The sequence below is a fragment of the Ornithorhynchus anatinus genome, chromosome 6 (genome assembly GCF_004115215.2).
Source record: "Ornithorhynchus anatinus isolate Pmale09 chromosome 6, mOrnAna1.pri.v4, whole genome shotgun sequence".
Classification (NCBI taxonomy): domain Eukaryota; kingdom Metazoa; phylum Chordata; class Mammalia; order Monotremata; family Ornithorhynchidae; genus Ornithorhynchus; species Ornithorhynchus anatinus.
The window spans coordinates 25715595-25728710 of NC_041733.1; the positions used below are offsets into that span (position 1 = coordinate 25715595).

The 13116-nt window shown below is 47.2% G+C and overlaps 1 protein-coding gene across 3 annotated transcripts in view; it reads right to left on the bottom strand.

Moving 5' to 3' along the window:
* Nucleotides 1-11197: 11197 nt before the first annotated feature.
* The window catches only part of ARHGEF6 (Rac/Cdc42 guanine nucleotide exchange factor 6), an 84510-nt gene continuing 82591 nt past the window's right edge, over nt 11198-13116 (bottom strand). For all 3 annotated transcript variants that reach the window (XM_029067667.2, XM_007666016.4, XM_029067668.2), the window contains one exon: nt 11198-12612. In XM_029067667.2, the coding sequence (XP_028923500.1) occupies nt 12472-12612 (141 nt within the window). In that variant the 3' untranslated portion in view covers nt 11198-12471. The remainder of the gene's footprint in view (nt 12613-13116) is intronic.

A 13116-nucleotide genomic window follows, 5' to 3' on the forward strand; every position in this document is an offset into this window, starting at 1 on the left:
GTTCCGAATTCTGCAGTTGTGTCCCATCCAGGTAGTGAGAACACATTCTGGCAGAACAGAGTGAATTCCATCTAGGCACCCAGGAGCAAGCCAGTAAAACATATCTCTGGAACAAAAAGATCTAGCTGGGTCGTGGGACTTAACTGTGGAATTTGAATGTTTGCCAGTTTTAAATTGGGAGTCCCAAGTGCGACGGGGATTGTGTCTAATCTGATTATCCTGTATCTACCCCAGTGCTTAGGCACCTAGAAAGCACTTAAATACCATAACTATCAATTTCAATAAACAGATTTGGAATCTTTTCCCATACTGTGAGATGTGGCCGTAGAGCTCTCTGAATCATTCTTTTCTTCTATTGTATACGTACTAGAACAGCATTTTGATAAGAATAATGACTCAACTACTTATGTAATGGAAAGCAACTTTGGTGTTTCCAACCCCTCAGAAAATGTTTCAGGTAGCTACAGTCAAGGAAATTACTTTTCTTGATTAACTACAGATAAATGAGAACGGAAAGGCTTCACTGGTTCAGAGACATCATCTCTACCAACACTTATCTAGGTCAGGGGTGGCCCGACGGATGGTTTCAGAAGCCACTTTTGACTAATAAAACAATTGCCTGAAACCCCAAGCAGGGATGGGATGAGAGTTAAATTGGCTCAGGCTTGGCAGAGGACCCAAGAATGGAGGAGTCTAAAGAGTGGAATGAACCTCCGGGACCTGCTCGGGGGCACTACTGGTGAGGACAACAGATCTGCTTCTTAATAACAATAATGTTGGTATTTGTTAAGCGCTTACTATGTGCCAAGCACTGTTCTAAGCACTGGGGTAGATACAGGGTCATTAGGTTGTCCCATTTGGGGCTCACAGGCTTAATCCCCATTTTACAGATGAGGGAACTGAGGCACCGAGAAGTCAAGTGACTGGCCCAAAGTCACACAGCTGACAGGTGGAGGAGCCGGGATTAGAACCCACGACTTCTGACTCCTAAGCCCTTGCTCTTTCCACTGAGCCACGCTTCTTATTCTAGAAGTGAGTTGAAGGCCTACTTCTTGCCCAAGTTCCATGCCCGCCCGGGGATATTTAGTCAATATTCAGGCATGAGAGACCTGGTACTTAGTTATCTCGTTCTAGCTGTTGGCTCTAGGTCAGCAGCCCTGTTTCACTTGATAGGCAAGACATTCAGGAAAGTGCACGTGTGTGCATTTAAGTTTCTAATTAGGGGCAGCAGGGAGGGAGGAGTAGAAAGTTGAAGGGTAAAAGACGACAACATCGTGGCCATATGCAGGGTCCAGCCAAGGCCAACAAGACTATTTTGCAGCACCCGATTCCACAGTGCCCTCAAAGCAAGCTCACAACGTTTTCAGATATTTTGAGATTAAATAACTATCATTATTGATTTATTCAAGAGAGACGAACCACATACTAAATCTTCGGTTTCTAGAAAACCATCTGGATAAGCAATAGTTTTAATAAAATTTTGGTTATAGAAATACTTCAATAATAATAATAATGACAATTGTGGTATTTGTTAAGTGCTTACTATGTGTCAGGCACTGTACTAAGCGCTGGGGTGAATACAAGCAAATTGGGTTGGACATAGTCCCTGACCCACGTGGGGCTCACGGTCTCAATCTCCATTTTCCATATGAAGTAAGGGGCACAGAGAAGTTAAGTGACTTGCCCAAGGTTACACAGCAGAATCGGGATCAGAACCCATGACCTTCTGGCTCCCAGGCCTGTCCTCTACCCACTCCACCATGCTGCTTCAGTTTTGCTACAACAGAATGTATGGCTGTTTGGTTGGGAAGAGGTAGAATAAATACACGATGTTAGCAGAAACTAGTTTTTCTCCACAGAAAGTTCCCTTGATTTCAAGGCAAGCTGTAAGGGGTAAAATTTCCCTACAACGTAGCCCCAGAAACTGTGGCTGAGAATCCCTTGGTGGCAGCCGGAGGAGAGTCCTTCTCTAAAGGGATTCTAAAAGTCTGACACTCTTCTTCTGGTCTTAGTGTTTCGTCTCTTACACTGATTGTTGACCATGCTGAAATTTCCTAAGCACCCACTGGGTCCTTTCTCCCCCTCCCCCCCTCCACTTCCCGCCCCATCCCACCTCCAAAGTCTATCATTCCCCTTTTCATTTCTACAGAAAAAAAAAGCCTCGTTGACATACCATATCATATGAAATTTTTAATAGCATTTCAGTGACTATTACCAAAAGTACCTTGACAATGAATGATGAAATAAAATTCCATCATCCCTCAAGAAATAACACTGCTTAAACACGATACTACCCCAATTCCTGTGATGTGCTTTCTTTACATGCACACTCGCTTTTTGATTATCCTGACCTCCAGGAAGAACCATTAGACTGATTTAAAGGTGACCAACCCTGTTTCCAGGTTCCCTTGTTTGCCCAGCCTTGCAGTTGTTCTACCTCCTCCGCACCAGCAGCCCAGCTGACTGCCCTGGGTGGCCCCCGCTGGCCTGGGAGCCAAAATGTTAAATGGAAAACAGCCTCAAACCTGAATGGCCTGATTGTGGAAACAGCTGGGGTTTTGTGAGCCCCACGTGGGACAACCTGATCACCTTGTATCCCTCCCAGCGCTTAGAACAGTGCTTTGCATATAGTTAGCGCTTAACAAATGCCATCATTATTATTATTATTATTATTTTCACTGCGGGGCGGGAGAAGGATAGAAATTGGGAGCTTTGGGCTGACCTAAATGGAGATCAGGTCATTCTTCCCAAAAGCTTCTGGACATTTTCACCATCCTGGTGTCAGACATTGAACACATTTTATTCTTGTAAATAGATTACAGTTGATTCTCTGAGAATATAGATTTCTACTAGACTCTTTGGACAGAACCATGAAAGAGAACTGGGGAATGTTTTCCCGTAATGCTGGACAGAATGCAGTGTAATGTCAGAAGAAATGGTTATGTGCATGTGTGAAATATAACTGTTTATTATCATTATTAGCAATAACAATGATAATAATAAGCACTGACTATATGCCAAGCCTTGTTCTAGGCACTGGGACAGAAACAGTACATCCAGCTCGGACAGTTTCTGCTCTACAAGGGGCTCACAGTCCTTCCCAGCACTACTGTACTACTATAGGAGTACTATGGCACAGATTTTCTCAAATGCTAGATTCTTCAAGAACACAAGCCCCATGTTATAAGGACTGACTGCATAGCTGTTTTTGCACAGCTCTCCTTCTGCCACTAAACATTAGCCTAGAATCCAAATGTCCTCTCTTCTGTGAAAAAGAGAAACAGGAATCAGCCCAACCGGTTGAGGTAACACAGGGTGTTTATTTCCAGGAAAACACGATGACAAAAAACAGAATACTGTGTCCTAAAAGGCTGTGTCTCTATGGCTTGACTGGGATTCCTTTACTATTATAAAACTCTCTCAATAGGGCTAGCCCAAGAAGAGACTAGACTGGGATGTGGAGCGAGTGTGTATTGAAAATGGTGGAAGTCTATAAGCCAAAGAGGAAACCACCAAGCCAGCAAGTAAGAGGATAGACTGGAGTAGTGACCATGTGGTAGACCAAAGGGAGTCCTGTTGCAACAGCCAATTTTCACATAGGAGAAAAAAAAGACAGTGGGAAGAAGAAACAAGCATTAAAAGACAAAAGACAGAAGACATGAAACTCCACTCTTCTGCTGCTAACCTCCTCACTGTGCCTTGTTCTCGCCTGTCCCACCGTCGACCCCTGGCCCATGTTCTACCTCTGGCCTGGAATGCCCTCCCTCTTCACATCTGCCAACCTAGCACACTTCCCCCCTTCAAAGTCCTACTGAAAGCGCATCTCCTCCAGGAAGCCTTCCCAGACCGAGCCCCCCTTTTCCTCTGCTCCTCCTCCCCTCCCCATCGCCCCATCTCCCTCCTTCTGTTCTACCCCTCTCTCCACCCCACAGCACTTGTGTATATATGTACATATTTCTTATTCTATTCATTTTATTAATGATGTGCATATATCTATAATTCTATTTATTTATATTGATGCTATTCATGCCTGTCTACTTGTTTTGTTGTCTGTCTCCCCCCTTCTAGACTGTGAGTCTGTTGTTGGGTAGGGATTGTCTCTATTTGTTGCTAAATTGTACTTTCCAAGAGCTTAGTACAGTGCTCTGCACACAGTAAGCACTCGATAAATATGAATGAATGAATGAATGAATGGATGGATGGTACATGGCCTAGTGGATAAGGCATGGACCTGGGAGTCAGAAGGTCATGGGTTCTAAAACTGCCCCTGCCACTTGTCTGCTGTGTGACCTTGGAGAAGTCACTTAACTTCTTTGTGTCTCAGCTCCCTGATCTGTAAAATGGGAATCAAGACTATGAGCCTCAAGTGGGACGGGGCTGTGTCCAACCCAACTCTCTTGTATCTACCCCAGTGCTTAGAACATTGCCTGGCATGCTTAACAAATACCATAATTTTCATTATTATTATTAAATCATTTTTATAGATCTTACCTCAAAGGGGAAGGAGAGACAAAGAGGGGGAAGGAAGGAAGAGGAGAAGAAGACAGGACAAGAGGAAGTGGAGAACAGTATAAAGCAAGAGAGGGAGAAATGGAAAGAGAAGAGAAAGGCAGAGGTACTCGAGACCAGGCTTCTTACATGTACTGCGGTTTCCCAAGCGCTTAGTATGGTGCTCTGCACACATTAGGGGCTGAGTGAATGAACCATCACTACCATGTCATCTCCAGCTCTTCTCCTTGCCAGGCTGCAGGGTGGCACCAGAGGTTCCTCCCATCCTCTTCCCCCCAGCCGGTGGGGATGAGCCTTCCAGACCCGCCGCGGGGCAGAACGGTCCCTGTGCCCTCTCCAGCCCAGCATCCCCAGCCAGGCAGCAGTGGGTCCGAGGCCAGACCAAGACAGATCAGCCGGTCTGGAGCCATCCCGGTCCGTGCTCGGGCCACGGGGCCCAGCTAAGTGATTCTGTCCCAGCCCCGCGTCCCTGGGAGGATGACTGGAATCCCACAGACGCTTTGGCTGGGCCAACGCTCCACCTCTGACCCCTCTCCAGCTCCACGGAACAGGCGGGCTGGCTGAGAATGCCCATACTGCCCCGCAAAACCTGTTGGGGTGGAGAGACAGAGTCGAAGACATCGCCCCCATGGTATCACATCCATGGAATCCATCCCTCTAAACCATAAGCTCACTGTGGGCACACCATGAGCCCGCTACTGTTATATTGTACTTTCCCAAGTGCTTAATACAGTATACAGTAAGTGCTCAATAAATACAACTGACTGATCTCATCCGTTCCCCGATGCAGTTGGAGAGTATGGATCTCATGGTAAAAAATATTCTAACTGGAAAGTTTTCTTAGGAGCCCAAAATCCTGTAGGATAAAGGTTTTTAGATTTTTTTTTCCTAAGGTTTTCATCTTTCTAAAGGTTCTGGGAAGTCAATAATAATACTGATGGCACCTTATTAAGCGTTCGCTGTGTGATGAGTACTAGGTTAAGCTCTGGAGCAGACACAAGATACTCAGACTGAACATCATCGCTGTCCCACACAGGGCTCACAGATTTAGGAGGAGGACAACAGAGCTTTTGGCTCCATTTTACAGATGAGGAAACTGAGGCCACATAGCTGGCAAGAAGCAGAGAAAAGAATAGAGCCCAGTTTTCTATACTCCCAAGACATGCTCTTTCCACTAGGTTTCACTGCCTCCCTTTCCTACTCTACCTCAGATGTCTCCCTCTCAAGAACATTTTTGGAAGTTTTACAAATTGGCATCAAACCCAGATCAGTTGACTTAATTCCCCAAGTGCTTTGAGGCTGTGTCTAGTGTACAGCCTTGAAATCATCTTAGATTTAACTGAGACGCAGTCCTTGCTGAAAAAGTTGGATCACCATACTTGACAAGTCTGCTGCATTATACATTTGGCCTCAGCTGTTTTTTTCTAACCTTCCATGTTCTCGGGGCATGAAATTCTAGAAACGAAAACAATAAGGGTAGGATGTCACATGGCATCTCGCTAAACCCTTCTGCATTTGGCAATCTGGCCCCTGTCGATGAACCACATGTCATGTTACTATTCCTCGTAGCCCTCCGGGAACAAATACGGCACACCAAAGTGAAGGAAGTTCATTCCACAGAGACCGCCCCGAGTATCCCTGGATCACATCATTAGTTGGCTGTGCAGGACACACGGAGATGGAAGCCCACATGAGGCACCACCTTGAAGGGCTGACTAACCCTGGACTAGCCACGAGGGAGCTGCCCAGTGGTGGCCCTTCTGGCCCCAGGATAACACTCTGCACAAAGTATGAGCTGAATAAACATCAAAGAGCAACAACCTTTCCCCATTCAGAAAGCAGCCGGGGCCCAGGTCGATTCCTGGGTGGTTCCAGTGATTCCAGTTTAAGGTGGGCACGGAGTGGCCAGGCAGATGTGGCCTCAATCCGATCTCTGGGTCGACCCAGAGCCGACTCAAGCCTTGGCAAAATGGCTAAACCAACCCATTCACCCAGGGGTCCTCCGAACTCACCCGGGTCCCACTTCACTGCCATTGTTCCTGGACTCGGAGCACGCCAGCCTCTAAGGTAGGGCGGAGCTTGGTTTACCCCGGCAGGTCATGACTACAGTCTGACGGGGGCAAGGAGAGAAAGGCCTAATAATGACCCAACCTGCATACTTCATTCTTCTAATGCTAACCTTCTCACTGTACCTCGATCTCATCTATCTCACCGCCGACCTTTCGCCCACATCGTACCTCTGGGCTGGAACGCCCTCCCTCCTATCACACAGATAATTGGTCTCCTCCACTTCAAAGCCTTATTGAAGGCACATCTCCTCCAAGAAGCCTTCCTTGACTAAACCCTCCCATCCTCTTCTCCCACTCCCTTCTGCGCTGCTCTTACTTGCTCCTTCATTTATCCTCCCTACCCATCCCCAGGGCACATATGTATATATCTGTACATATCTGTAATTTATTTATGTATTTATATTAATGTCTGTCTCTCCCTCTAGACCGTGAGCTCACTGTGGGCAGGAATGGGTCTGTTGTTACACTGTGCTCTCCCAAACCCTTAGCACAGTGTTTTGCACACAGTTAGCGCTCAATAAATACGATCGAACGAGTGAATGAACATACGAGGGGGAGGGCTTTCCACTGCCAACAGTTCTGGCCCCGAGGACATCTATCGTGCTCGGTTTTCCAGTCACTCAAAAGAGCTCAGAGCTCTGCAAGTGGCAAAGGAACATCTTAAGGAAGCGTCCTCCCCGGCCCCCTAGGACACAAGGCTTGTAGCAACGATATATTTATATTCAGTCACACGACAGCTTGGAGGATAGAGCACGGGCCTGAGAATCCGAGGGACATGGGTTCTAATCCCACCCCCTGTGTGCTGTGTGAACCTGGGCAAGTGGCTTCACTTCTCTGGGCCTCAGTTCCCTCATCTGTTAAAATGGGGATGGCGACTGTGAGCCCCACGTGGGCCAACCTAAGTGCCTTTTATCTACGCAGCGCTCAGTACGGCACCTGGCATGTAGTAAGCGCTTAACCAAATACCATTATCATCATTATTAGAGCAAATATACGACTGCCCTGAGGTCTGCCTGTCCATCGTGGACACGTGTGTGGCAGGGGGCGATGGAAAACAAAAAAAAGGGGAGGGTCACACGACTCCGACTTACCTCCAGCATTTGTGTTGTCCGTCTCCCCCTTTTAGAACCCGTGGTTGGGACTGGACTGTCTCTCTTGCCGCACTGTCCGTTCCCAGCGCTTGGGACAGAGAAGCAGCGTGGCTCAGTGGAAAGAGCACGGGCTTTGGAGTCAGAGGTCATGGGTTCGAATCCCAGCTAGGCCACTTGTCAGCTGTGTGACTTTGGGCAAGTCACTTCACTTCTCGGTGCCTCAGTTAACTCATCTGTAAAATGGGGATTAAGACTGTGAGCCCCACGTGGAACAACCTGATTCCCCTGTGTCTACCCCAGCGCTTAGAACAGTGCTCGGCACATAGCTACTTAGAGAAGCAGCGTGGCGCAGTGGAAAGAGCACGGGCTTTGGAGTCAGGGCTCATGAGTTCGAATCCCAGCTCTGCCACTCGTCAGCTGTGTGACTGTGGGCAAGTCACTTAACTTCTCTGTGCCTCAGTTCCCTCATCTGTAAAATGGGGATTAAGACTGTGAGCCCCACGTGGGACAACCTGCTTCCCCTGTGTCTACCCCAGCGCTTAGAACAGTGCTCGGCACATAAGCGCTTAACAAATACCAACATTATTATTATTATTATTATTATTAGGACAGCGCTCTGCACAGAGGAAGCGCTCAATAAATACGATCGAATAATGAATAAATGAGTGACTTCTCTCCTTCTCCAAGATGGTCGGGCGGACGAGGAGGAGCTGTCGGGACGAAGGCGGGTCCACGTGCGAGCTCCTCCGAGGGCCGGGTAAAGGGGGGGAGGGGCGCACCTGCCTGGGGGGCGGGGCTTCGGGCGCTACGTCATCGAGGGGGCGGGGAAACACTGCAGAAAGAGAGGGAGGGGGAACTCACCTGGATCAGCCTGGGGGGGATACAAGGTGATCAGGTGGTCCCACGTGGGGCTCACCGTTTTAATCCCCATTTTACAGAGGAGGTAACTGAGGCCCAGAGAGGTTAAGTGACTGGCCCAAAGTCACACAGCTGGCAAGGGGCGGAGGCGGGATTCGAACCCATGAACTCTGACTCCCAAGCCCGCGCTCTTTCCACCGTACCACGCTGCTTCTCTACGAGGTCCTTGGGTTGTCCCACGTGGGGCTCACAGTCCGAATCCCCCGTTTTAACAGATGAGGGAACTGAGGCCCAGAGAAGGAAAGTGACCGGCCCAAAGTCACCCGGCCGACAAGTGGCAGAGGCGGGATTCGAACCCACGACCTCCGACTCCCAAGCCCGGGCTCTTTGCACTGAACCACTTGGCTGCGCGGACATGGGGGCGTGGGGTGAGGGTCGAGGGCTGGGGCAGGGACAGAGATGGGGGGCGTGGTTTGAGGGGTGGGGCGTGGCCTGATGGTCAGTGGGCGTGGTCTGGGGGTCACGGGGCGGGGATGGGCGTGGCCGGGGTCAGAAGGGGGCGTGGCCTGGTGGCAGGGGCGGGAAATGGGGGCATGGCCTGAGGCCAGGGGGCGTGGCTTGAGGGGCGTGGCCTGTGGGGTCAGGGGGCGTGGCCTGAAGCATGGGCGGTGATGGGGCGTGGTCCGAGGGTCAGGGGCGTGGCTTGCGTCAGAATAGGGGCGTGGCCTGAGGGTCAGGGGCGTGGCCTGAGGGTCAGGGGCGTGGCCTGAGGCAGGAGAGGGTGGGGGCGTGGTCTGATGGTCAGAAGCAGGGGCGGGAGATGGGGGCGTGGCCGGAGGGTCAGGGGCGTGTTTTACCCGGGAGATCACTGAGGCCCAGAGAAGTTAAGTGCCTCACCCAAGGTCGCACAGCAGGCAAGTGGTGGAGCCGCAATTAGAACCCAGGTCCCTCCGACTCCCAGGCCCATCCTCTAACCACAAGGTGTTGCTTCCCTGACAACACCAGCTTGGATCGCCACACTGCCCTTGGGAAAAAAATATGCAGCCACTTGGAAAAAAAATTCCTTAAATTCCTAGATGCTCCCTACCGAAATGAGATCCGAAATGGGCAACCATAGATTTTGGCTTTCCACTCCTTTGATCCCTAGGTCACATTAATGGTCTCAAAATGCCCCGTCCCGCATCTCTTACCTCCCCATCGCCACCCCAGCGCCCTTTTCCAGGATCGAGTTTGAAAAATGAAAAAAGATTTATTTTATAAAGCATTTTCCTACTTTATTTGTTGAAAATGTCAATTAAAAAACCGTTCAAAATAAAAACATGTTAGAAAAATTGAGCTCGCATAAGAAATGACAGTAAATAAACCTACATGACGAAAGATGAACCGAAAAACCTTCAACAGGGCACTCGTCTAAATTCAGAGAAACGGGAACCTATTTACAAAGTACTGTAAACAACACAAATATGGAAACACTGCTAGCATTTCAACATGGCTTCTTTTCCTTGATATTATTTTTTGGCTTAAAACATCAGAACGCGTGATGTTAAAAAAATACCAATGCATCTGCCAACATATTAAAAGTCCTATAAACATGCATATGTACATTTCATCATTTGAAAATAATATTTTAAACATTTTACGCATATATTTCTATTAATTTTGTTAATGAGGTGTATATCTCCTTGATTCTATTTATCTTGATGATGATGATGTTTTGTTCTGTTTTGCTTTGCTGTCTGTCTCCCCTATTTAGACTATGAGCCCGTCACTGGGCAGGGATTGTCTCTGTTGCCGAATTGTCCGTTCCAAGCGCTTAGTACAGTGCTCTGCACATAGTAAGAGCTCAATAAAGACTATTGAATGAATGAATATTTCTACCTCCCTAATTTATTACTGCTTCTGATTCAGGGTAAGAGAGATGGGGAGACTTGTTGCTTTCTCTAGACACAGGCTGGGATGTCAAAACTGCCTCTCTTGACACTGCAGTTGGAGTAGCCACTAACTGCGAGCCTCATTTCTTTATTCCAGGGCGGGCGGAGGAGCACATATTTCCACAGGACTCTAGGAAATCCAAAAGGCCCATTCTAGTATTCCCATGGCTGCTTCAACTGATCCGTCTGGACAGTTCTCGCTTTGGAGGGCAGCGAGTACTCAAAAGCCATCTACCAGGCAGCAGTTGGGACCGGATACCACGGAAACCACGAAGGGAATGGCAAGCTTTAGCAGGAGAACGATTCAGATTTTTAAAGATTCAAGCTTGGATGTACTTGGATTTTTAAAGCATTTACATCAACGCATACAGGCACATCCTAAAAACTGCATCAAGAGGAAGGCTTACTCTAGCTCATGCCCAGTGTTCTCCTGAAAACAGACCTGTCCCTCTCTGGTTCAGCCTAGATTACACACAGATGTTTACACTTTACACTTTACAGTTTACAGGGATGTTTCCCTCCCCTTCCCCCCACCTCCTGCCCTCGGTCTTTCCCCCTTCCCCTCAGCACTCTGCTTATTTGTATTTATTATTTGTTACCCTATTTATTTTGTTAATGAGGTGTATATCTCCATGATTCTATTTATCTTGATGATGTTGTCTTGTTTTGCTCTGCTGTCTCCCCCGTTTAGACTATGAGCCCGTCACTGGGCAGGGATTGTCTCTATCTGTTGCCAAATTGTACATTCCAAGCGCTTAGGACAGTGCTTTGCACATAGTAAGCACTCAATAAAGACTATTGAATGAATAAATACAGTGACCTCTGAAGGATATATGTGGTTGGAAGTGAGGATTTGGCTGCGTTGACTTTGAGTTACGGCAATCCTTATATGTCTGGGAATCTTTGTCAAGTTAATATATAGAAAGGAGCGAAGCTGACAAATCCTACTCCAGTTATGAAGATTGTCGGCAAAAAGTAAATAATCATTCGTACAAACTCTCCTCACATCCCTAGCTGTCAGAAAGACAGAAATAGTTGATGTCTGCTTATAATTTCTAAAGCCCTACTCAAAGAAAGATTGGTGATTGTTACAGCTCTTGCCATAACAAATGAATGCAGTTTTGAGGGACTGTGACAGTTTGAATTTGCGATCAGGATGTTCTCGATCTAACTACATGATAAAAGTAAGGAAAGCAAACTCAGACAAGGTCTGTATACTGCTCTCTAAGTCTTGGAAAAAATAAGAACATACATAATACACAGGTATTTGGAAAATGAGGAAAATAACACAGCACTGCTGACGTGCAATAGTAACAGATTGCTTGCTATTTTGGAGGGAAGGTTTTCCAGTACGTCTGAGTTTGGTGTTAACATAAATAATTCCCAATCGCATAGTTCCTGGGAATGAGATGGGGCATGTCCACTGATAACACCTTCCCTCTAGGAACCACCGTATGATGTGGTTCAGTTTCTTTACATGTAATTACAGAGAGAAACGATAACATGGAACAAAACTTCTCCCTTTTGGGATTGTCAGAGGAGAGGTCTTAATTGGGTTGGGTTTGACCATTTCCAATTCAGAAAACTTCCCATTCAAAAGGGTGAGGTCCAGGGGGCTTCATTTTCAAAAGTGCTCAAATTTCCCGATGAAGAAATTGCTGACAACCTCTCTGAGAGTAGCTGCCGTTACTAGAGATGAGGATCAAAATCCCAACAGCAGATACGATGAGGTATTAGTTGCCGCAGATGAATTATGAATCACAGACCACTTACTGACCATTTAAAATTGAAACTTATTTGCATTTCGTATCACTTCCTTAGAGAATGGAAAAGATTGTGAAGCTCTTTCCACTACCAGCTCCTTTTCTTTGTTCTTGTTTTAACCCAAAACCCAAACCAAACACACAAACAGGAAAACAAAATTAGGAGCATGATGGGGCAAATGCATCCACTTCTGCTTCCCCCACAAAATACCTGAAGTCACCCCCAACTTGCAGAAGCAGAGTTGAAAACTCAAGCAAGAATGGAAGATCTGCGACTGGATTCATCCCTGACACATTCATCGGTCTGCTTCAATAACCTTCGGACTAATTTTTCCAAGTCTTTCCTTGACTTCAGTTCCTCTTCCAGGCACTGCTTCATTCGTTTATTCTCCTAAACCATTCAAAGAATGAAAAAACGTAAGGGATTTTAGGAGAAAGCACAACACTAAGATAAGCAGATACTGGACACGCATGTAGCATGTGTCCCCCGCTGCCCAGTTCTAGAACTGTTCACGAGGCAGACCAGCACTGAGAGGATGGAGGAAGCCACACTGCAATACAAAAGACTTGGTTTTAGGGGCCCAGTGGACGTTAAGAGCTTTCTGGCATGTGGCCACGAAGCCGCGGCATTGTATGAGAGCTCAGTTTCTGATGCACTGAAGGGGGGAGTGCAAGTGGTCTGGAGGGGCAAAAATCACATAACCACAACCCACAAAAGAACCACAAGCCCTGAGTTAGTCATGAAAAATAATAAATCAGAGTAATGTGAAATGAGAAAGAAGAAAAACTGCATCACCACGTGCTTTAAACATGCAAAACCCATTTTTCTCTCCTTTCCTCCCACTCCACTAGATCAATTCATCAATACTTAGACTGTGAGCCCTATGTGGGATTG